This window comes from Panthera leo, chromosome C1 (assembly GCF_018350215.1).
Source record: "Panthera leo isolate Ple1 chromosome C1, P.leo_Ple1_pat1.1, whole genome shotgun sequence".
NCBI classification, from domain to species: Eukaryota; Metazoa; Chordata; class Mammalia; order Carnivora; family Felidae; genus Panthera; species Panthera leo.
The window spans coordinates 199,569,930-199,592,847 of record NC_056686.1 but is presented as its reverse complement, the minus strand read 5'-3'; the positions used below and the strand labels follow the sequence as shown (position 1 = coordinate 199,592,847).

The 22,918-nt window shown below is 47.8% G+C and overlaps 1 protein-coding gene across 1 annotated transcript in view; it reads left to right on the top strand.

Annotated features, from left to right (window-relative positions):
• Positions 1–22,918, top strand: part of MARCHF4 (membrane associated ring-CH-type finger 4) — a 106,453-nt gene that overhangs the window by 73,559 nt on the left and 9,976 nt on the right. The window contains exons 2-3 of the mRNA XM_042953155.1: positions 8,240–8,395; positions 13,605–13,797. Coding sequence (XP_042809089.1) covers positions 8,240–8,395; positions 13,605–13,797 — 349 coding nt within the window. The remainder of the gene's footprint in view (positions 1–8,239; positions 8,396–13,604; positions 13,798–22,918) is intronic.

Here is a 22,918-nt window from a genome sequence, read left to right as displayed (position 1 = left end):
GAGCTGGAGTATCTGGTTTGTTCTTCCCTCCCCCGAAATACCAGGGTAGTTAGCAGCACCTGGAGGCCCCTGGCCTTCAACACACTGTTGTTACCTGACACTCATTATCCAGGCTCCCAGGCAGCTTAAGTGGTCACTGGTTTCAGACCGAGGAGCTTCGTCTACAAGGTGGTCAAGTGAAGTCCTTGGTGAGGTAGCCAACTGCAGAGACCCCTCGGCCGCAGTGCGAGAGAGCATACCCCCTGCCTGCCTCCTTTCGTTAGGATGTGGAGAGACCCCGTAAGACCTGATGGGTACATGAGAGACAATGAGGAATGATCTACAACGAGCACCCACTATGTGCCAGCTGGGTTCTAAGTACTTGTCGTTGTGTATTATTTCGTTGAATCTCCGGGAGACCCTGGGGAGGCAGGGGAAGCATCTTTGGTCCCACTTTACCTCTGAGCAGACTTACCACAGTCACACAGGTAATAAATGACAGAGCAAGGATTCAAACCAGCCAGTCTGCATCCACCGGCCCTAGTCGCCATGCTATACCGGCTCATGCGTGGCAAGTGCTTAGAACAACAGCCGCCCCCAGCGCATGCTCAGTGAGCGTGAGCTAGTAAGAGAGTCAGCCATAGCAGTGGCAGCGTTTCTAAAACCGTACAGATGGGCATGATGGGCCTGCGGCTCAGTGTGGGTAAGTAATCTGCTCGGTGCCCTTCACCACTGAGTGGAAGAACCAGGATTTGAACTCAGCAGTCAAAGCTGGCACACAGGGCTCAGTACATAGTAAGCATTCAATATGTGTTACCTATTGGTATTTGTTTTTATCTTTGTATGCATAAGAGTCTTAGAGTGATGTAGGAGACAGAAGGTTTGCTGAAATGTATCTGGTCCAGGGCTTTGCAAAATGAGTCTCAGCCAACCTTGCTTCAAAGAGAGGAAGAGTGGGTCCACATGGAATCAGAATCTCTGGAGCAAAGCCTGGGTAGCCTCGTAACAAGCTTCCAAGTGGTTCTTACGTATGCTGAATTCTGAGAACCAGGGACTCAAGGCCTAGATGGCGTAAAGCCAAGCTCACCAGCCAGAGGTTGGCAGCGCTGGTGTGGGCACCCAGGAGAGACCCAGCTGTTCTGTTTTGCAGGAGTCAGCCACAGAGAAGGTTCTGAGTGCCTAGGGTTGTGTTTTTTGAAACGTTCATCAAGGGTGGCACATCATCATCGTTTACACTTGTAACATCTGCTGTATCCCCTCTACACACCGAGTGATGTGTTCATTACAGTGGCTGAAAATTAATTTTTGCAGAATTGCACCGCCACCCCTTCAAAGAATACAAAGGTTTTGCACAACTGGAACCGGGCATCCCTCTGCCAATGTACAGGGAGTGTGGAGGGCCGACCCCAGGGGGCAGTTCAGTATTCCCCCCTTACTAACATGCCATTGACTTGTGCCCCTGCTTTGGCCACCTTTGAGGGAAAGAAAGAGGACTTTGTGACCTGGAATTTCTGCACTTTCACCCTGGCGGCCTGGAGCCCTGGAAACAAGCCCAGCTCTGTGCCGTATGCACATTGCCCGATTCTGGCCAGCGGAGGTTTGTCGAAATTACATTTTTCTATTGAGTCAGGCAAAGGAGTGAGGGCAGAACAGCCTTTAATTTGAGCTCTTTGGTAATGATGGCAAGGACCATGATGAGTTACACAGAAAGACAAACGGACAGGATATTGCCCATTTAGGTCATTAGAAATACAGATATGATTATGAATATACGCATAAGACATGACCTTCTTTCTTTCCTCCAGCCCCTCATATAGCTTCGTTTATTTATTATGCAGGCTGTGTTTGACTGTATGGAATTAGATGTTATTTAAATTCAATTATTGTGAGGTTAAGTTCTTCTTTCTAGTACCAGTTGAGTAAATTTAGAGGCAGTTAGAGGAAATAGGTACATTTGTCTTCTACCGGTTAAATTATAAGGGGAAAAGCATTGCAGGAATAAAATAATTATCATGAAAATGAAAGCCCATGGTTTGGAGGGTTGGGTTTGGGTCTCTGTGTTGGTGTTCCTTGTGTCTTTCTGTATTCTTTTTTTCTGAACTGATGAGCAGCGAGGCTGGAGATTTTTCCATGAAGAGGGAGGGAGATTCTACGCGTGTGTTTTGTGTGTGTGTTTGTGAAATTAAGCTGCTTGGTATGAGAGCAGAACTAGAAATAATTATGTGGCTAATTGGATTTAGTGTGGATAACTATAGCTCATTAAGGCCCTAAATCTTTTTTTTTTCCTACTTGGTAATAGAGTTCTTTCTTTTTAAAATCAAATTACCTTGCAACAACTCCTTATTTCTTTGTGCAAGGGTTGACACACTGTTAGTCTCCAGGAGCCAAGGTCTGGCCTTGGCAACACTGAGACGGGAAACGAGAAGCTGGCCGGTCTGGCTGGGAAGGGTCTCTGTTTGGTGCCTATGTAATAGGCATCTCAACATTGACACGTCCAAAACTGAGCTCCCAATCTGCCCTCCAAAACCTGTCCTTCCCTGAGTCTTTCCCATCTCAAATGAAAGCAACTCCCCATCCGTCTCATGGCTCAGGTCAGAATCAGCGTCATCCTCGATTTCTCTCCTTTCATCCACCCATCCAGGCCATCGGCAAATCTTATTATCAGTGTCTTCAAAACAGATCTAGAAGCTGACTGCTTCTCAGAACTCCCACTGCTTCCATACGGGTCCAAAACAGCATCATCACCCGCCTGGATTACTGCAACAGCCTTGTCTTTCTACTTGGCCCTTACTTCTGTCTGGTCTGTTTTCAGTACAGCAGTCAGAGTGATCCTGTCAAACATGGTCAGATCATATCACTCTCCTCTCCTCAAAACTCTCTTTTCTCATTCATAGTGAGTGCCAAGTTTTTAAAGTGGCTGTCTCCTGATTTGTCTCTCATTCTTCCTCCCCTTTTTATCTCTGACCTCATCTCCAACTCCCCTTCCCCTCATTCACTCTACCCCGGACACACCAGTCTCTTTGGTGTCCCCAAAACATGCCAGGCATGCTTCTGCCTCAGGGCCTTTGCACATGATGTTCCCTCTGCCTGAAATGTTCAGCTCCCAGGTATCTGCATGGTGTGCCTCTTGACCTTCCCCAAGTCTTCACTCAAATGTCCCTGTTTGGTGAAGCCTGTCAGCCACCCTATTTAGAATACCAACCTTCCCACTCCCTACTCTTCTATTTTCCTTTTCCCTGCTCATTTTTTCTCCATAGCACATGACAACATCTTAGGTACTTATAGTTTATTTGTTTATATTTTTTATTGTCTTTCTCTGTCTAGTAGAGAATTTGGTTAGTTCTACTTGCCATTGTATCCTTGTCACCTAGAACAGAACCTGGAACATACTAGATGAATGCTTGATGAATACAGGAATGACTGAATGAGGCCCAGAGAGGTTAAGCAACTTTCCCAGGGTCACACAGATTGTAAGAGCCTGGATATACCTGAGACTTCCTAGGATTAGAGTCCAAGCTCTTAACCACAACATTAGGGTCGGTAATGGATGATGTACCTAAACTGCACCCCAAAGCTAGGGCTTCTGTTGTCTCCTTTTTCCTGATCTTCTGGAGCTGCACATTGCAGCAGGGCTGGGGCTGTCTTTGCGTCACTAGACTGTATTTGTGTCTTTCTGTGGCAGGGATGCCTGGTGCCTGTGTGGGTGGAATGGGAAGTCTTGGCTTACCTGCCACTGTCATGGCAACCAGGTAACCTAAGGACTCCAGAAGCAAGTCCTTTCAGATGGAGAGGAGAAAGAATGGAAGAAAGCTGAAAATAAACAGAAAGAAATCTGTGAATGGAGAAACGACTGGAGTCTCACACCTGCAGCTTGCCTTGTCATTGGCAGTGAGGAGAATCCACCCAGTTCTCCTCCCCGCCCACCAGCTCAGCCACAGCCAAAGGCTGCAGATCAACCCGTCCTGCCTCTTGCCTCTAGCATGACCCCACTTAACCCATCCAGGAGGGTTGTGCTCTTCTGTGCAACATCCCCAGGGAAGGAGAGCCCCCCAAATGCTCTCAGCATTCCCGTGGTAACACAGAGGACAGTCCTGGACCGGAATTCGGCAGGATCTATATTCTGATCCCTCATCCATCTCACAAGGGCAGACTGTCTTAGATAGTTCTTTAATCTCACCCTCCCACAGGGGCTCGACGGACCCTTTACCTAAGGCATGGCTTCTTCCTTATTTGCTAGTAGGAGAACAGAATAGAGCTATAGTAGAAAAAAACTATGAAATTAAAGTCCTCATGGAAACATGAGTTAGAATTGCAATACTTGCACAAGAGGACTTACTTGTGCCAGGCACTGTATCTAGCACTTTGTGGGCATGACATCATGCCACCCTTGGAGGAGGTAAGAGTTGCTTGCAACAGAAAGATAAAGAAGCCTCAGAGAGGTTGAGCAGCCTGCCCAAGTTTGCACAGCCGGTAAGCGTGAAGAGGCATTCAAAACCTAAGGAGCCAATCTCTGAAAAACATGCTCTTCATGCCTCCCCGACACCATGTCCCTTGGGGGCCAGGGTTTTTGAGAAGACCTGATTTGTCTTGCCTTAGTCATTCCCTGGGCCCCAAAGCTTCAAGTAGAACATCAAGGAGTGTTTAGGGCCCTTTGCATTTAATGAGCCCCTTTGATCCGTGGAGTTTGCTGAGCTCTGCAGACAAGATCATAATAATCCCCCCAGCCCGAGGGCTGGTGTCTCAGGAGCTGGACCAGAGGGGCTCATCCTCTTCTACACCTGGTGCCCATCCAGTCAGCCAATGCCCGTTACTGTGCACCAGTAATGTGCTGAGTTCTATGGGGCACACAGGAACAGCTCCAATCTTGGAAGACACAGAGAAGAACCACTCAACTGTGGGTGGCAGCATGGGGAGAGGAGACAGGTCTGTAGCTAGCAGTCTGGAAAGACTTGGCAGAGGGGTACCAGCTGGGCAAGGAGGCTGGAGGAGAGACAGAGAAGAGACCATGGGCACAGGTGTGGGAGGGACAGTGGGGACAGAGTCCACAGGAGGGATGAACGGGGTGCTGAGAAGCTTGGAGGCAGGTGTCACAAAGACCTGGCATTAGATTCTGGCCATGCCACCGGCTGGCTGAGTGACTCTGAGCTGGTCATTTAACCTTCTCTTCAATAAGGGTTGTTCTTACACTCAGAGGCATTTACCACTTCCTGCTCCAACACTTCAGCTTTTAGCAGAGTTTACTGCACAGATCATCTTAAGGCTAACCTGAGTTCGTCTGGCTACCGGCTCATTTCCATCTCTTCTGCTCTTGAAGAAGCATAGGCCTGACCAGTCAAAGGTGGTAAAGCGGCCTCTTAGAAGCCTTAAACATGACAAAGATTATGGCCCTTCTCCCAAATGTACATAAAAATATACTAAATCATCACATACAAAACTTATGTAAATGCTAAGGTTAAAATAACATCTTTCCAGATTTATTATTATTATTGTTATTATTATCATCATCATATGATAATATATGTGCCTAGCCAGCAGCTCTTCCTGCCCTGTCTCCTGGTTGCTGCTGCTTGGAAGCAAGGAGTGTAGACTTCTCTGCCACTTGGCAACATTGCCAGGGACCGGAAGTCATGTCTCTTACTCCACTGGCAATTTGACGTGGCTGCTTAACAACCCGATTAATCAAACCCAGCTCATCCTGTTAGAATTAATGAGCCTGGGAAATGCTGCCATGAATGATGAGGGCTTTTGCCCCTCCCCCAACACCTCTCCCCACTCTCTCCCTCCTGCTTCTTTCTGAGAGCCACACAGCAACGACTCACTACCAAGGGCCCTTGGACCTGGAAGGGTGTGGTGAGCGTCCAGCAGTGTGGCCGTCTCCTGCCTCTTCTACTCTCCCAGGCACCACAGCTGCCCACCTGGAGCCAGAGCTGGCCATGTTCGAGGGGAGCAAAACTTGTTTATCAAACAGATATGAATGCATTTTGCCACCAATATTGGATGGAGAGTCTGTTTCAGGCACTATATTAGGTGTTAAGGATGCAAAGATGGAAACGATATTGTCCCTGTAAGGGATCACGGTGTAGTAACCTAGAGACAAATGGGGGAAGTGCTGCAACAGAGGGTATGGGAAGGGCGGGAGCCACAGTGAAGGGGGCCCGTCAATACTGGAGGAGCAGCGTGGGGAACCAGGAAGGGTTGTATGGGGACCAGGCACTTTGAGAATTTCTACCACCAAGTTCATTCATGGCGCATACATACAATGAGTGCTGGGCACTGGGCAAGGTGCTGGGGTCCAGAGGTCCACAAGTGGACACGGTCCCTATTCTCCTGGACTGGGCAGTCTCATCCCTGTTCCTCGGGACAGTGCAGGGAACCTGAACAGACACTTGATTAGCTTTTTCATTTACTCAAACACAAATGTTGTTGAGGGCCTTTGGGGAGGAGGGCTAGGCATTGGGGGAAAGGAGTGAACAACCCCTCATCCCTGCCTTCCAGGGCTTCTCTGACAAGTAGACAGGCATACTCACAGATCCTTATAAGGAGGTACTCAGTGCTCTAACAGGGATCTGCCCAAGGTGCTCGCACAAGGCACTCAGAGATCAAAGAACTGAGCTCAACCTGGAAAAGTCAGGGGTGACTCCCTGTAGGAGGTGGTATTGGAACTATCATGAAGATAGAGAAGCAGTGTGACAGGTAGACCAGGTACAAAAGAACACTGTAGACCTCATCCAGGCCAAGGTGTGGTCTTTGAGTGATAGGGGTTGAATTGGAAGGGAAAGATGATTCTGTGCATCTTTGGAGGGAACAGCTGGTTCTACAGTCAACAGCAAAGACCATGGGTTAAATGTGTGTCTTATAGGTCAGGTGCTCCTGTGCTTGCTTGTTCAAAATGGGGAACAAGATGTGGTTTCCTGAATGGTGGAATCTCCAAGTTAGCAGGGACGTGGCTTACGTGGCCAAATCGCAAACACACCAGTGTGGGGCACAGGGACATCTTCTGGGTCCTTTGATAGGAGTGAGGTGGAAGGGCTGGGTCCACAATAAACGAGTTGGAATGGGAAGGGAAGGCATAGGGAGTAAGGAGAAAGAGAACCTGGGGTAGGTCAGAAGAAGGCACAGGCTGGGGAAGGGGGGTGGCCCAACTGTCAAGTCCTTAAGAAAGCAAATGAGGGACTTGGGGGTGGTGGGATTTAGCAAGTAGAAACCACGGACTCTGAGCTGGGAGGGAGAAAGACAAGCCAGAAGGGGAAGGAGGGAACGGGGAGGGGAGAGAGAGAGAAAAAGAGTCAGGGAGGCTCACAGAGGCACTTTGGGGCCGCCACGTCGGGCCTGGCAGGAAGCAGATACACGCCAGCTTCAGTCACGGTCATTGACATGTCGTCACAGGGTGTTCTGGAGGCTAAGCCCATCTCTGCAGTCTACTCACAAGGGTCTTCAGATCCTGCCACCATCTCGCTGGGCCAGGTCCTCTGCCTCCCTGCTTCCAAGCCTACCCTAGACTAGGCTTCGTGGCCACTCCCAGCCAGGCCCAAAGGACATGCCTGCAGGGATGGATACACACCTCTTAGGTCCTTGGGATTCATGCCTACCCCACCTGCCAAGGTTTAGTCACTCAGGGACCCGGGGAGGGAGGCTTCACAGAGGGACCTGAGTCTCCACGTGCTGGTCTGCGGGGGAGTGCAAAGGCTTCAGACCAGAGCTCCAAACTCGGGCAAAATGACACTCACGATATGTTTAGAAGACTTGCCTTTGTTGTGGACATCTCACTATTGGGAGACTTTACATAAAAATCGCTCCCTAGATTCCCACGTGCAGAATGGGCTGGCGCTGACAGTGGCTTTCCCTTTCTTTAACTTGCGGTCTGGACCTTAGATTGGCCCGTGTCCCTACCAGCTGGCTGCCTGTGTCACTCGCATGGTCTGCCTGGCTCTGAGGGCATTAGAGCTTGAGACCCCCTTCACAGAGAAGTCCGCCAGGCTGGCACCCTCTTTGGACAGCAAGGGGCTTCCATAGACACCGACCCGCTCATTTTTACAGGCACCCTAGGCCTTGGGCGGCACCCAGTGGGTACTGAGGCTCTGAACTGTTGGTTGAATTCACTGAGGCTGCCTGGCTCCCCTGTCCCCCATGGACTTCTGGTGCTTCCCGACAAAGCCCGTGACCTGGCTTCAGTGGTGTGGTCTGCCATCCCTGGGTGGCCCCAACCGTCGCTCCACACGCTGGGCGGGGACCTCACCGCCCTCTGCCTCTCTCCCTGCAGGGGGAGCTGCTGAGCCCATGCCGCTGTGATGGCTCGGTCAAGTGCACGCACCAGCCCTGCCTCATCAAGTGGATCAGCGAGCGGGGCTGCTGGAGCTGTGAGCTGTGTTACTACAAGTATCACGTCATCGCCATAAGCACAAAGAATCCTCTGCAGGTATGACCGGGAGCGAGGATGGTCTCCCCTTCGAGTCCGGGCCAGTCTGGAGAAAAGGAACGAGACGGGCCGCGTGGGCAAGACGGCAGTGGCCTGGGGGCAGAGGGGATGAGAGAAGTCGTGTTTTCTCCTCGGCCTCAGTAAGAAGGGAAAGGGATGGGGCAAAGGGAAAGGAAAGATTTAGAAAGAAAGCAGTGTGAGCGTGAAGTGGTAGACAGGATCAGTGAGCCAAGGGAGGGAGGGAAGGAGGGAGAGATGGCTGGCTGGCTGGCTGGCTGGATGGATGGAAGGGGAAAGGAAAGAAAGAAACGACGGAGGGGAGGCAGGGAGGAAGAGAAAGGAAAGAGGGACAGACCAGAGGTCAGATGATAGCAGAATGGAAAAAGGACAGAGGGTGAGGGGTATGAGGAGGAAGACTGAGGGAAAGCTAAGGGCGGGGAAAGAAGAAATGAGGAGGGAGGAGACTCAGGGCCACTGCCCAGACTTTGATGTGCACTCAGTTCACCCGGAGTCTTGTTTAAAAAGCAGACTGTTGGCAATAAATTTCATATATTAAAAAAAATTAAAAAAAAAAAAAAAGCAGACTGTGACTCAGGAGTCTGGGGCGGAGCCCGAGATTCTGCATGTCTAACAACCCAGGGGTGATGCTGATGCCGCTGGTCCACGGACCGCCACACTCCTAGTGACAAGGGACAGGGGGAAATGGAGAAGAGACAGGAGAGGGAGGTGGCGAGAAACAGAATGGAAGGCAGAAGGAAAAGGGAGGACTGGGAAGGGGCGACCCTGAGGGGCAGAGAGGGCCAGGCCGGGTGGCGCCCGCCGCAGGGATTCGGACAGGGCCGCACCCGCACCCTGTTGTCTCCCATCCTCCTGCCCCGTCCGGAGCTGTTGGCGGGCCCTGCCCTGCCTCGAAAATCCTCCAAACCCAACAGCGGTCCCTGTGAGGCGCACCCACATGTACAGAGAGCACTTTGCTTCCGGAAATACCTCTACGTGTGCCTGGTCAGCCAATGAAGCTGCCACACAATCAGCCAGCATGCCAGTGAGGAAGGGAGCTTCAGGGGCCCGACATAGCTGTTTCCCTTCTCCTTTCTCAGCGGGAGGGGGCAGAGTCGATTCTGCGAGCCCAGGAGGGCGGTGGTTCGGGGCGACTGTGGGGGTGGGGTCTTTGCAGGGAGGGTGAGCCAGAAACCTGGGGCTGCAGTGTCTGGCGCGTTTGATTTTAAACACAATGTAGTCGTACACAAGGCACTGTCAGGAATGTGTGCGTGCGTGTGCGTGCGTGCGTGTGCGTGCGTGTGTGAGCTACTGCATGCATGTGGGCCAGCAGGGGGCATCGTTTCTGGAAGGAGGCCCTAAGACTCCCAGGCACCTCAGCAGCCACCCTGATGGTATATGGAGGGGTCAGAATAAGAGATGCCTCTCGCTGTGCTGGTTCCATCTTTAATCATTCATTTCAAATCCTGAAGTGTCTTAAAATAGCAGTGTCATGAGACTGCTGATTCCATGCCCTCTGGGGTGTATTAACTCTCTTCTTCCTTCTCTGCTCACTCAAGCCTTAGAAAAGGGTCAGAGTCCAGATCCACGGGACTACCCCAAAGTGCCCCCTTGGCTCATAAACAGGCATTGGAGCTTGACTCATAGAATGAAAAACCATTCAGGGATAATTTTTTCCTGGGAGGAAAAAAGAAAGAAAGAAAAGGTTATTCTAATCTTTTTAAGTATGGTGAGCAAATGGCAGCATTGACGATACTGATGTATTAATTTAAGTTACTAATATGTCTTTAACTGTGAGTTTCTGAACACTGGGGACTGACTCCCTTGGATTCTGTTGCTCCTGGAAATACATGGTGTGTGCTCAGTAAATGCCACTGCACTTTTCTAGATTGCACCAGAAAGAGGAAGTAGTTTGGCCTAGCGGCGGTGTTGTGTGGCTGTGGCCCAGATTGTCCCACTTGTGTCCCTGGGCTTCTCGGACCCAGCCAGGAGTGAGACAGCCACAGTGGGGCTGACTTCTGCTCCCACAGCCCAGCTGAGCCACCTGCAGGACAGGACGGAGCAGGCAGGATACCTCTGCGGTCAGAGTGGGGAGATTTCTCCCAGGCCTCGGGGTACGCACCTCACGGTCCATGCCCCATCCAAAGTTGTGAGAGACAGTGGTTGTGACGGCACATTATCCCAGAGATACTCTGCAAGATTCTGTTTGTGGCAGAAGCACTGAGAAAGGATTTTTAGGGTGGTCCCGGGGCCCTCTCTGCTACAACTGAACTGCAGTTATATATTTTTAAAATTTTAAACATTTTTTTTTAAAGTTTATTTATTTATTTAGAGAGAGAGAGACAGAGCATAAGCAGGGAAGGGGCAGAGAGAGAGGGAGAGAGAGAGAGAATCCCAAGCAGGCTCCACACTCTCAGCACAGAGCCTGACACGAGGCTTGATCTCATGAACCATGAGACCATGACCTGAGCCAAGATCAAGGGTCGGTGCTTAACTGAGGGAGCCACCTGAACTGCAGTTACATTAATAAATGTTTAGTTAGTGCTTGCGGGGCGGGAGGGGGGGCAGTCACGCTAAGTATTCACACATATTATGTCATTTAAAACTGAAACCAACCCAGTGCAGTGGGCATTGTTATTCCCAATTTACAGATGAAACAGTGGAGGCACAATTTACCCAGGGTTGCCCTGATGGGGCAGGCTTGCATACAGGGGTCTGACTCCTCTCACCTCCAGTGTGCAGGTGAAGACTTGGCTGGGTGCGTTTGGGAGTCTCCCACCTTGACGTGCGTCACTGTGTTTTTGCTGAAACATAATGGAAGACTGGAGATGATGGCAGCTCGTCCCGTTCAAAGCTCTGATTGAAGAGCTATTTCACTCAGCCCTCACAATACTCTAGGACATGGGCAGGACCAATTATTTCCATTTTTCATGAAAGGGAAAACTGACAGTCCTCGTGACTTACTGACTTCTGTGAGGCCACACTGCACAGGCTGGGGCAGAGCTCTGCCAGAACCGGGTCCCGACTCCTTGCTCAGGGACCCTTCCTGTTGCGAAAGGAAACATCCAGTCCTCAGGCTCTTCCGTTCACTGGTGCTGTGGCACAGGAGGCCAGGACGTGGAGGGTCTCCTGATACCATGATCAGAACCTCGTTTGGAACCCTTCTCCCCTCACCAACTTTCCCTTTGAGAGTTCAGAGCTCTCTTGTTCTCTGCTCACTCTTTGCTGCTCTGTTCCCCACACCTCTCGTGGGGGCTCACATGGGACAGACAGAAGAGCCCAGCCACAGCACCCCGCCCTGTTCCTTGTGCATCATGCTTCAAACAGTAGTCAGGGGCCCTGCTTATGTTCTACAGCCAGCTTGGGGGATCAGGGGTTAGGGTGGCTCTTGGGATTAAGGGGACCTTTCTACACCACTACATTTGGGGGTTTTAAAGTCTGGAGCAGGAGAAAGTGAAGGTTGATGATGACCCAGTGGTCAAAACAAAAAGCTCAGTTAAGGACCCTCTTCACAGAGAGACAGGCACTGGAAAAAACATTTGTGGTAGAGTGTTTGAGAGGAGTCTGTAGGATCAGGCCATCTTCTGGAAAATTCCCTTGTTTTGTGTAACCCTAGGCTAGGGGAAGCAGTGGAAAATTTAAAGGCCCAATTACCTGTAATGGAATGCTATCTGTACAATTAAATGTAAAGGCTGATGTCCTACATCTAGACTAGCAAGTGAAATGTATTCCAATGGTTACAATTCCTTCGGGGCCACTGGTCAGTCCTCCTGAGCCAGAATCAGTGCTTCCATCCAGGCCATTTAATGCATAGCAAGGACTCACTACTGGCTGATGGAAGGTTGTCTGCTTTTCCTGGGGCGTTCAGGCTGAAAAGCCTGCTGGGGGTGTCCTCTGCAGGGCTTTACACAAATCCTTACAATCAGAAGACTGTCCCGCCCTCTACCTTCCCACATCTGATCCTGTCACTTCCCTGGTTAAAAGTGTTCAATAGCAGCATGTTTACTCTTAAGACAAAGCCAAAATTCTGTGCATATTCTTCAAGATTCCACATGATCTTCTCTTATTTTCCCAGCTGTCTCACCCCACACTCCCTTTTGCTTTCTCTGTTCCACCCACTCTGGCCTTCTTCCAGGTTTTCATGTTCACTATGCTTTTTCTGCCACAGGACCTTTGCACATGCCTTCTCCTGTGCCTAGAGCACTCTTCCCTCCTCCCTTTGTCTAAACTCCCACCCAACTCAAGCATTGCTTCTTCTGACAAGTCAAATCCCCCATCAAAGGCTCTCACAGTTCCGTGTACCTTCTTCTCTTATGCCTGATAAATTGCAGCTGTAAATAAATTTATTTGATCATCTGTGTTCTCTAGACTTTAAATTCCACGAGGATGGAAATCTTACGTGTTTTTGCTTACTGCTTTATCTCCAGCACCTAGCAGAGTGCATATTTGTTGAGTGAGAGCATGAATAAATCCCAAACTAAAATCCAACTCCAGGTCCACTTACGCCTGTGCTACCTAGGCCAGCCATAGAATCACAGAATTTCAGAGTTGAAGCCCACCCACACCCCAGTTTTCAATCCATCCATCAATACTGCTATTAGCATGGTGCTTTTTCTGTTAAAAAATGAAATCTCAGTGTTTATATATAGTCAGTAAATTATACTGTTTTTCTTATCTCTCCCCCACATCCCATGTCTTCGGCTTGTCTGTTAAATTGGTAATCCCTAGCACTTATATTAAATGACACGCCAGGTGTTGTTGTAGAAAATAAGCAAAAGAAAGGCCTGTGTCCTATTAGTGTGAAAAGCACCTATTAGTGTGAAAATAAACAATGTTGCTCCGGAAAGAATATTCTGGGCCCTAGAATACCACCCACACTGGCTTTGCATTTTTACTTTCTGCTTCCCATTTCTCTGTCTGTATCATAATCAGTTATACAGGCCTTCCTTCTCTGTGATGGCTGCCCAGAACTCACTCCCTACAATAATTTCTGATCATTTGGTGTGCTATAGGTTTCCTCCATATTAAAAGTGCAGTATAAAACTCAGAAACTTGTAAAAATAGCCATTGTACTACAAATTAAAAAGCCCTGTATTAAATCCTGAACCAGAGGTGAGAGGTCGAGGCAGCAGAAGCAAGAAGCATGGGAATGGAATGGAAATGGAGTAAGGGTGTCCCAGCAACAGCTAACCTGCCCTTCTCTTCTTTGCAGTGGCAGGCCATCTCTCTGACAGTCATTGAGAAGGTGCAGATTGCAGCCGCCATCTTGGGTTCCCTCTTCCTCATTGCCAGTATCTCTTGGCTCATCTGGTCGACCTTCAGTCCCTCGGCAAAATGGCAGCGCCAAGACCTCCTCTTCCAGATCTGCTATGGGATGTACGGATTCATGGACGTGGTGTGCATAGGTGGGTCTGGGGCTTGTCTCTATGGGAAGTGGAGAGCCACGTGGCGGTGAGTTAGACCAATCTCTCAGGATCCCTCCCTCTTAAAGGCCAAAGCACCAGGCTTGAGACCTGCAAGCTCAGGAGGAGCCAACATCTTAGACGTGAGGGGTAGATGGGATGGGGGAGGAAGTAGGCCAGAGAAAGAAGGTCTAAATCTTTCCCGAGCAAATCTGTTCTTGCCTAGTTGAAGATAAGGATAAGGAGGCTCGCCTCTAAGAAGACTTGAGAGAGGTCAGTTGGTCAGACTATCTGCCTCAGACAGGATGTGCAAGCCCTCTTCTCTGTTGCGTACTCCATGGCTGCCAAGCCATAACAAGGGACGATTATACATTTAATTCCATCCTCTTCACAGCAAAATGCCCAGAAACAGCCATGATGATACCTGCCCCTTGCCCCCCTTCTCAGCTTTCCATGAGCCTATCACAATACCCAAGATTTCTCTAGTCTAGTGTTTTTCAAACTGTATGTAGTCCTGGTGTTCCACTCACAGCTTCAAGGAAACCACTTTTGGGAGTGGGCAGTGGAATGCAACACAGAGAGGCTCTGAATCTTCACCCTTGCTTCATCCTTAGTTTTTATACTTTTATCCATTTACATATGTTTCTCTTCTAGGTAAGACTTTGTTTTAAAGTCTTCGATGTTTCAGAAAAAAGTTGGAAACCCACCACTCTAATTCCTGCCTGTTCCTTCACACCATCCCCAAATCTATGTTCCTTCCTCTTCTAGTATGTTAGGTTGGTTGGTGGAGGGCTGAGTCTTTCTGTTTTCCCCCCAAAATGCTTACGGTTTTCAACTATGGAGTCTTCATTCAAATGACTGAGGTCCTGGTTTTCTCTGAATGACATGAAGCATGGTTAAGCCCTAGTCATACATCCTACTTGGAACTCTCAGGTTGTCCCCTAGGCCATGATACTGACAGCACTTAAGTTCCACAGTGGTCTTCTCTGTGCTTTACTTTGTATATTATATCAATTATGCTACACTGCTCTGTTTGGCAAGAAAACATCTATTAGCTAGGATTTGGCTAGGAGGATGCTATGTGGATTTCTTTGGAGTTCTTTAAATTAGGAATCAGAGAGGCCTGGAGACTTGCATGCTGATTACAGCAGCCAGAGACTAGTGATGCTGGTGCTTGGATACTTGTCTAAGCTTTTTGCTGCCTCTCCCTGCTCACTAAACCAATACATCAACCCTAAGTTCCAGAGCCTTTTTTAAGGCGGCCTTTTATGGCACCTAGACAGTGAAAGAAACAGACTGCCCAGTTTTGGAGGACCGTGGAAGAGAGAGGACTGTGAATAAGGAGGAATTTGACTTTGAGCATTTTAATTTCGTTCCCCCTCCACCGAAATCCCCTCCCACCCTGCTGAGGCGTGGGTTGTTGCTGCCAGAAGCCAGGGGTGTCTCCATATGGAGGTGTATGGCTCTGGCATGAGGGGGGCAGCAGTGGAGAGCCTGTAGGAGCTTCTCCGGCTGCCCTTCATTCTCCTTCAGGCAGGCTTTTGACTGGTCCCTGATGTGAGCTTCTGCGAGACATGCTTTCCCAACACGTGGTGTATTAGTCAGCTTTGGCTATGGTAACAAGCAACTCCAGAATTGCAGTGCCTCACAACAACAAGCATTGATTCCCCATTCATGGGTCTGCATGGTGCCTGTGGCTCAGCTGGGCTTGGCTCGGCTTAGCTTCTGACTGTGCATTGGGTTCCAGCCTGCTCTGAGTGTCTCTTCATGCCGGGGCCCAGGCTGGAGAGGTAGGGACTGCTGAGTGTGCTCTTCTAGGCAGGTGCAGAAGCACAAGAGGACTGGCACACTGTGTCTTCTGCCCACAACCCATGGTCCAATGCAAGTCATCAACGAACCCAAGATCAGAGGTGGGGGGTTGGGGGTGGGCCAGGGAAGCATACTGCTCCTCCCCTGGAGGGAGCATGGGAGTCAAAGAGGAGCATAGATACCACCTACCATTCAGGGGACCACAGACTTGAAGACCAAGAGACGTGAACATAGAAGAGAACATGTGATCAACCTGTACAACTCCTGCTTTGAAGTTGAGAGAAGTGGGGCCCAGAGAAGGGAAGTGATATGCTCAAGATTGCTCAGCTGTGATTTGAAACAAGATCTCTTGATTAGTGGTCCAGTGCTCTTTCCATTATCCTCTTGCATCAGACAGCAGGAGTCTTCAGTGTCTCTTATGGGACATCTGCAGATGCCACCTCTGACTTTGAGTGCACCTGGACCCAGGTGTAGGAAGAGCCATCACAAACAGTCCTGCTGCTTGTGGCTCTGAGCCATACAGCACCCAGCACCCCTTCCTGCTTGGGCCTTCCTGGCACTCTGGTTTCTCCTGTCATACTGTCTCCCACTGAGTAGGCCTCCACAGAACTGTCATGTCCTCTGTCTCTTTCTTGGCTCCTCTCCATCTGCCTCCCCCTAGCCCACTTCTGTCTCTGAAATTCTCTCTCTTATGTACATACATACATCAGTCACCCGATTTCTGGAAGCAGCACAACAAGCTAAATATTGAGAGTTTTAATATTGCTTTCATTCCTTCTAAGCTTTTAGGAATATAATTTCCCAGAGTGCAAAGCCACACCATGATCTATCCATTCTGCTCTGACAAGCCAATGACTGCTTGGAGACAGCCATCGGACAAGAGGGGAATGCATAGGAACTGTAATTGCTTTTGGTGCTGTCCAAAAGTGGTCAGATATATTTATATTTAGACTAGCTCACCTTAAAAGAGTTTAGACTGTTCTATCATTTTGTTGATTATAACGGGAGCTAATTCCATTTGAGTGCATTTTCCCAGGGCCAATAACTTTCTTTCCATTTTTCAGATGGTGAAACTTATACTGAAGGATTTGTCTTAGGCTGACTCAGGCAGCAGAGGAGGACTCTCAGTTCAGCATTTTTTTCTAGGATAGGTGGTCCATAGAAGAAAATGCTAGGAGACAAAATCAGAAAGAGAGTAATATGTGACCTAAACAAGAGAGTGGAAGGTAATGGATAGTAGTTGAAATGCACAAATTCTTGTGGTGGTTGAAATGATGGTGATTTTGATGATGGTGATGATAATCAGTGGTGATGATGGTGGTTTTAAGGGTGAAGTTCAGGTACTGGTCACTTCTCTTCTGTAGTGTTCTGGCCAGTTGAGGGAAAGCACCCAGTACTGCATAAGTGGTTGTAAAGTATTAGCCTTTTAGGGACTTTCTGAAAGAGGCAATCAGGTGGAGCCTGCAATGTCTCTAGGGGTATATTTATTTTTAGCCTCAACTAGGCATTTAGACTCACAGAACTACCAGACAGCACAGCTAGCACTAGACTCACTTAGAGGAATTTAGGACAGGAACCACAGCCTCCACAAGGCAGGTCCAGCTTACCCTCTCTGCAGGTGGGTCCTTGCTGCATTCCATAACCTAGTGTAGGGCTAGTCTCTCAGCCCCAACATAATAGCTTAGAAAGAAGGAGAGGAGACCCACAACGAGGGGTGCAGGGTCCACCTTGACATAGTTTCCCCACAAGAGTCATGCACAGTTACAAGTGTCACTGTACTCTGGGAAGCCTAAAGCTACAGACTCCCACCAGATATTCACAGTGAAGCATCCACCAGTCAGGGGTTACTTCCAACCCAAGGAATGTTGTAACACAGCTGACACTAACCTTATCAGATTTCCAGGGCAAACAAGACAGAATGCCAACCCAGGGTCTAGCTTGTTTTGAGAGAAGGAGGAAGTATGCCATCACCTCTGTCCTACCACCTCCTATCTCTATCCATGAATCTGGACTCCTGGCCACACAAACCTGTTTCACTGGACCAATGAGAGGAAGAGGAGCTGGAAAAGGGAACAGAGACCTGGCTAGGTGAGCCAGAATGAGACATATGTGACCTTCTTACTGCACAAAAATGGACAACATGGATAAGAGAGCTACAGGGTGGCACCTATATTACTATTAAGGTGGTCATCTGTTTCAAAACTTGGTCACTTACTTATTTCCATGGGAAAGGGGAAGTTTCCCTTCCAAAAGTCCTAAGAAAGTGGAAGAAGATGATCTGAAAGAGTGGGCAGAGGAAGAGATGATTCCTTACTGGAAAGTAGGTAGAAGTGATAATGGGAAATGTGAGTGTTCTCAAGAAATGTTGGCTGAAAAAAGATGTCACATAAAAGTATCCATATCCATAGACCCAAGCTCCTTGGATGGATGGGGCAACCCAGTCCCTGATAAAAATCTATCATCAGAAGGAAAATGAGTCTATCCGTGTGTTAGCTCAAAAGGCTGAGTAAGAAAGGAATAAGGCCATCTGTTAAGATGAGTCTTTGGACTTTCACTAGTTTTCAGACACCAAGAAAAAATTTTCTATTCTGTAAGACTGTTAAATGGCCTCAGATAGTAAAGAATCTGAGTAAACATAAAATATATAGCTTTAATTAATACTTAAAAATAGATTTACTTTTGTTATCAGAGCAGCACTCTGAGGGAAAACTCCTAAGGGTGGGAAGGACACAAAGAGACACCCCATTGGTCACCAACACCAGCTCAGCAGATATTCTCTGCCATGAAGCTAAGAAGATGCAGAGTCTGGGACATGGTCATCTTGTTGCCACGAAGCCACATCAGCCCCATCCATGCCTATGTCCACCTGGTTGGCCTCCAGGGAAAAGTCTTTGGTTTTCACCAAAGGATTTTGCCTGAAATGGGTGCCAGGAAGGTCTGCATTCTCTGTTGGATGCAGCATGGACCCAGGGTTGTGGACAATAGCTCTAGACTTAGTTATATGAAAAGGTTGTACATTCTTGAATACAAACCACCCCTACAGATTAAACATCTCTTAGCTTAGAGTCCTAACTTCCTAGACCAATCCATGCCACTGTGAAAAACCAAAACTAAGTTGCTGTGGACAGAGCAAAGCACCAAATCCCTAAAAGGCAGAGAAGAACTGAGAAAGGGCACAATAACCCTAAAAGATAAGCAGGGTAAGTATTATGATCCATATTTAACAAGTGAGAAAAGCTTTAAAGTAATCGTGCTCCAGGACACATAGCTAAACAAATAGCAGAGCTGAGAATTGGACCAAGAACCTTGGGCTCCAATTCCAGGGTGCTTCTACTGCCTATTTTTTATCTCTGATTGCTCTGTGGAATTGCAAATGCAGAGCTCAGATGGGGAGGCAGCTTGAGGGGAAATTGGTCCAGTAATACCTTCACCCATAGGGTAATAGCTGAGCAATAAGAAATTTAGTGAGCCCTAGCTGCTCCTGTCCTGTATTCAGGGTCTTGGGAGTTAGCCATTGTTACACTTCCCTTTTGATCAGGCTATTCTGATACCAACTGAGAGAGTGGCTTAAGAAGTTGAGATGAAATCTGGGTGGTTTATCTCTCCTCTGGTGAAGGGAATTTGGGCAGGGGAAGCTAAATCCCCTGGTCAACATGAACTTAGGGAATCCATTCATTGATGAAAAAATATTTATTGAAAGGGCACTCCCAAAAAGAGAGTCACTTGCTCTCAAGGATCTTACATTTCACTGGGGTAGTAGACAAGTTAATCATTTATGTCAATAATAAGAGCTGGGACACAGAGATAAGTGAACACAGAAGATGACTGAGTTAGAAGGGGCTCAGAAGGGTCATATCTGTTCATTCAGTAGCATCTCCTGGCTGTCTGGTTTTGTTCCTGAAACTAGGGAAATTTAATAAAATAATGAATGAGACAAGAATCTTTGCCCTCAAGGAGCTCATACTCTACAAATAAATCATAGCACAGTGGGAGCCGGGATAAGATGTAGAGAAAGGGGGAACAAAACAGAGAGCAATTAACTCTCTCTTGGAGGAGTCCAGGAAAGCTTTATGAAGGAAGGAACCCTATCCTTCAGCTAGTTTTGAAAGATAGGTCGAAGTGTGTCCAGAAGAGTGGGAAAGAACATTCTAGGCAGAGGGACTAGCATGTGTAGAAGCACAGAGACTTGAGAGAACCAGGTACACTTGGGAAACTTGGAGCATGCTCGTATGGATGGCTCAGTGTCAAGAGCCAGAGTAGGAAAGTGGGTGATGGGCCATAAGGATATGGAGGTTGGTGGAGCCAAATCCCACAGTGTCAGGAATCATGTGCTAAGGAGTTCAGACTTTACCCTGTTGGTGATAGAGCGGCATTGATAAGAAATCTTTCTTTTCAATCTTTTATATAGGAAAGAAGTATGGTCAGATGTATGTGTGTTTTAAAGAGATAACTTTGGCAACTATGGGGAGGATGGCCAAGAGCTGGACAGACTAGAGAGGCAGGGAGGGGCCGGTTGGAAAATGCTTGTCATAGTCTGAACAAAAAGAAAAGAAATGTGAAAAAGTGCAGTGGGAAGAAGTGTATGGGATGACTTTGGGAAGCACTAAGGATGTGGATGAGATAGGGCTGTATGAACTTTGAAGCAAGCAGAAACCCCAGGGCTCTGGCTTGAGTGGAGACTGGATGCCATGGCTGAGCATGAGAGTGGGGCTGGCAATTGGATGAAGCCAAGGTGAACCAAAGGTGTATCTTTGGCAAAAGCACCAAACAAAAGGACCACTGTGAGCCTAAAACCTAGGCGGTGAGGTAAGAGGTAGTTCCTAAGTGAAGAGTTTGCAGTAGAAGACAAGCAAGACACATGGAGTGCATTTTGGGCTGCAAAGAGAAGGCTATGCCAGGGAAGAGTCTCCTTGCAGGGGTAGAAAGAAGGAAAGGGCCTTTTATGACCTCTTTTTCATAGAGGAAGGATTTGAGGGCACTGGACCAGTTCTGATGAGGATTGGTGACTAAAGAGAAGGGCGGAGGTAAAGAAAGATTTCTGTAGGTAGTTGGATAATAAAACTTGAGTATGGGTTTGGGGGTCAACAAGTAGGTGGGTAAAGCTGTGGGTTTTGACAAGATAACTTAGGAGGAGCTTTCAAAGAGTGGGTGGCTAAGGATGGAGACCTGGGGAGTATTAAACACTTAAAAGATGGATGAAGACAGAGAATGAGGAAAACAGGAGGGAATGAGTCGTAAAACCCAGAGTGGCGAGTTTCTGGAAGGAGCGGTGGGAGCATGCTGCATAATGGTCGGGCAACATATTGCTCAGTTTCTTACTAACCTTGGGACCTCAAGCGATTTGCATAACCACTCTCTGCTTTCCTTTTCTCATCTGAGAAATGGGATAGTAATACCACCCTCCAAGGGTTGTTGAGAGTGTTGAAAAGATGGCATACATAAAGGAGCAGGAGTTCATAAAAATCAGTGACCTGGCTGGGTAGCACTTGGTCAGGTAGATTCCCCTAGGATAAAGGTTTATTCCTCACTCTGTAAAGGTTTGCTGGTACTGTTAAAACCAGAAGCCCGTCACAGCCTAGAGAGCCAGACCTCATGTCCTCATATAATTGAGAGTCTGCTGTTATTTGGAGCAGTGCCTCTTCTGGAAGGTTTTTGGTTTCCTCACCCGTGTCCTCTCAATGAGAAGATCTGATTACATTGAATGTCTTCATGACACCTGCCTCCTCTTCCGTCATCTCTAATGACGCTGTCTGCCCCAGCAGAGAAGCTTGACAGAATCTCGCAGCAAACAAATGGGCCAGTCTCTGCTCCAGTGGGTCAAGTTATTAGGATTTAACAAGAGCAAATTAATTAAGGTCTTTGGCACCAAAAACATTTTTTTTTCACTCTACAGACTCAAGAAATTGACCACCCAAAAGCCAAATCTGCAAAAATGCGGACCTCACGCTTATCATGTTGGTTTATTTGTTTTTTACTTGTGAGTAGGATGTGGTCAAGGAAAGGAAGGAAAACAACATTTCTGAGATTGTTCCAAACCTTTAAAACAGTGGACTATGGTAATTAACAAAATTATAGGATATCTTTTGTTAAAGCTTCCTCTGTGTGCTGTTCCTTGAGGTCCTTTCCTATAATTTAGAGATAACTGGTGCCTGCCCTCTGAGATAAAGGAACTCAAATTCTGATTTATAGGAAGTGGGCAAAGGTGGGGAGCAGCAGGAGAAGAAAAACATTATTTTTCAAACTTAATTTTAATTCACATTAACTAAAAACACATACATGGCACAAAGATTCCTTCCTGTCTTCCTTCCCTCAGGCTAGAAATGACCCCATCTGTCAAACCTTTTAATTCCCTGATTAGGAAACTGAAAATATGGAGAAGGCAGCCTGGTGCCCTAGAGAGACTGGGAAATAGGAAATTTAGGTCTGAAGACTAGATTAGCCACTAACAACCTTGATGACCTTGGGTAAGTTACTTCATGTTTGTTTTTTTTTTTATAGCTCGGTTAACTCATTTATAAAATGAGAGGGTTGAGCCGGATAACTTGCAAGTCCTTCTAGATCTGACATTCTAGGATTCTGAAGTCCCTTCCATTGTGAGAAGATGTCATAATTCTCAGAGGTTGACAACTGTGGCTTTGGGGGGGTGGATTCCCAATAATGTTTGGCCAGACCAAACAACTGATAAGTGCCAGCCACATAAATGGGCAAGATGATGTTTCAATGCATGTTCCCTTAAATGCATGTGGCTTCTCCAACTTTCCAGATTAACTGTTAGCTCCTAGTCTACCCACTCTCTGCCTCCCCCCACCCAGGGCATCCTATGCAAGGCTACCTCTCTCCACTGCTGAGCTGTTAGATGCTCCAAAAATGAAGATGACGGATTTAGAAGCAGACACGCTAAGTGAGCACTGTCCCCCTCAAAGGAGACCCCTGGGGAGGCAATTCATTTATTGCAGTGTGCTGACAGGGCTCAAAATATTTTAGGAACACCTCTTGGGAACTGTCTTAAATGCCTGCAGCCATGTCTGCAGGCAATGGCGTGTCTGTCCATTGACAGTGGGTCTATGGCTAGAAAAAGCCCCAATCTGGTAAATCAGGTAGCTGCTTGAGCCAATTATAGATTTTAGGGGTGACATGAAATATGCCACTGAGCCAAAATCTGCTTTTCTCTTATGGCCTGCTCCCTGGCGCTGAAGGTATCTTAGTTAGTGTAACCCCAGCAAATTACACATATAATAAGTGTATATAATTTCAGTGATTTAATGCAGTAGGAAGCTCCTGATCAGTGGGAGATTCTCCTTCACACAGATTCAGG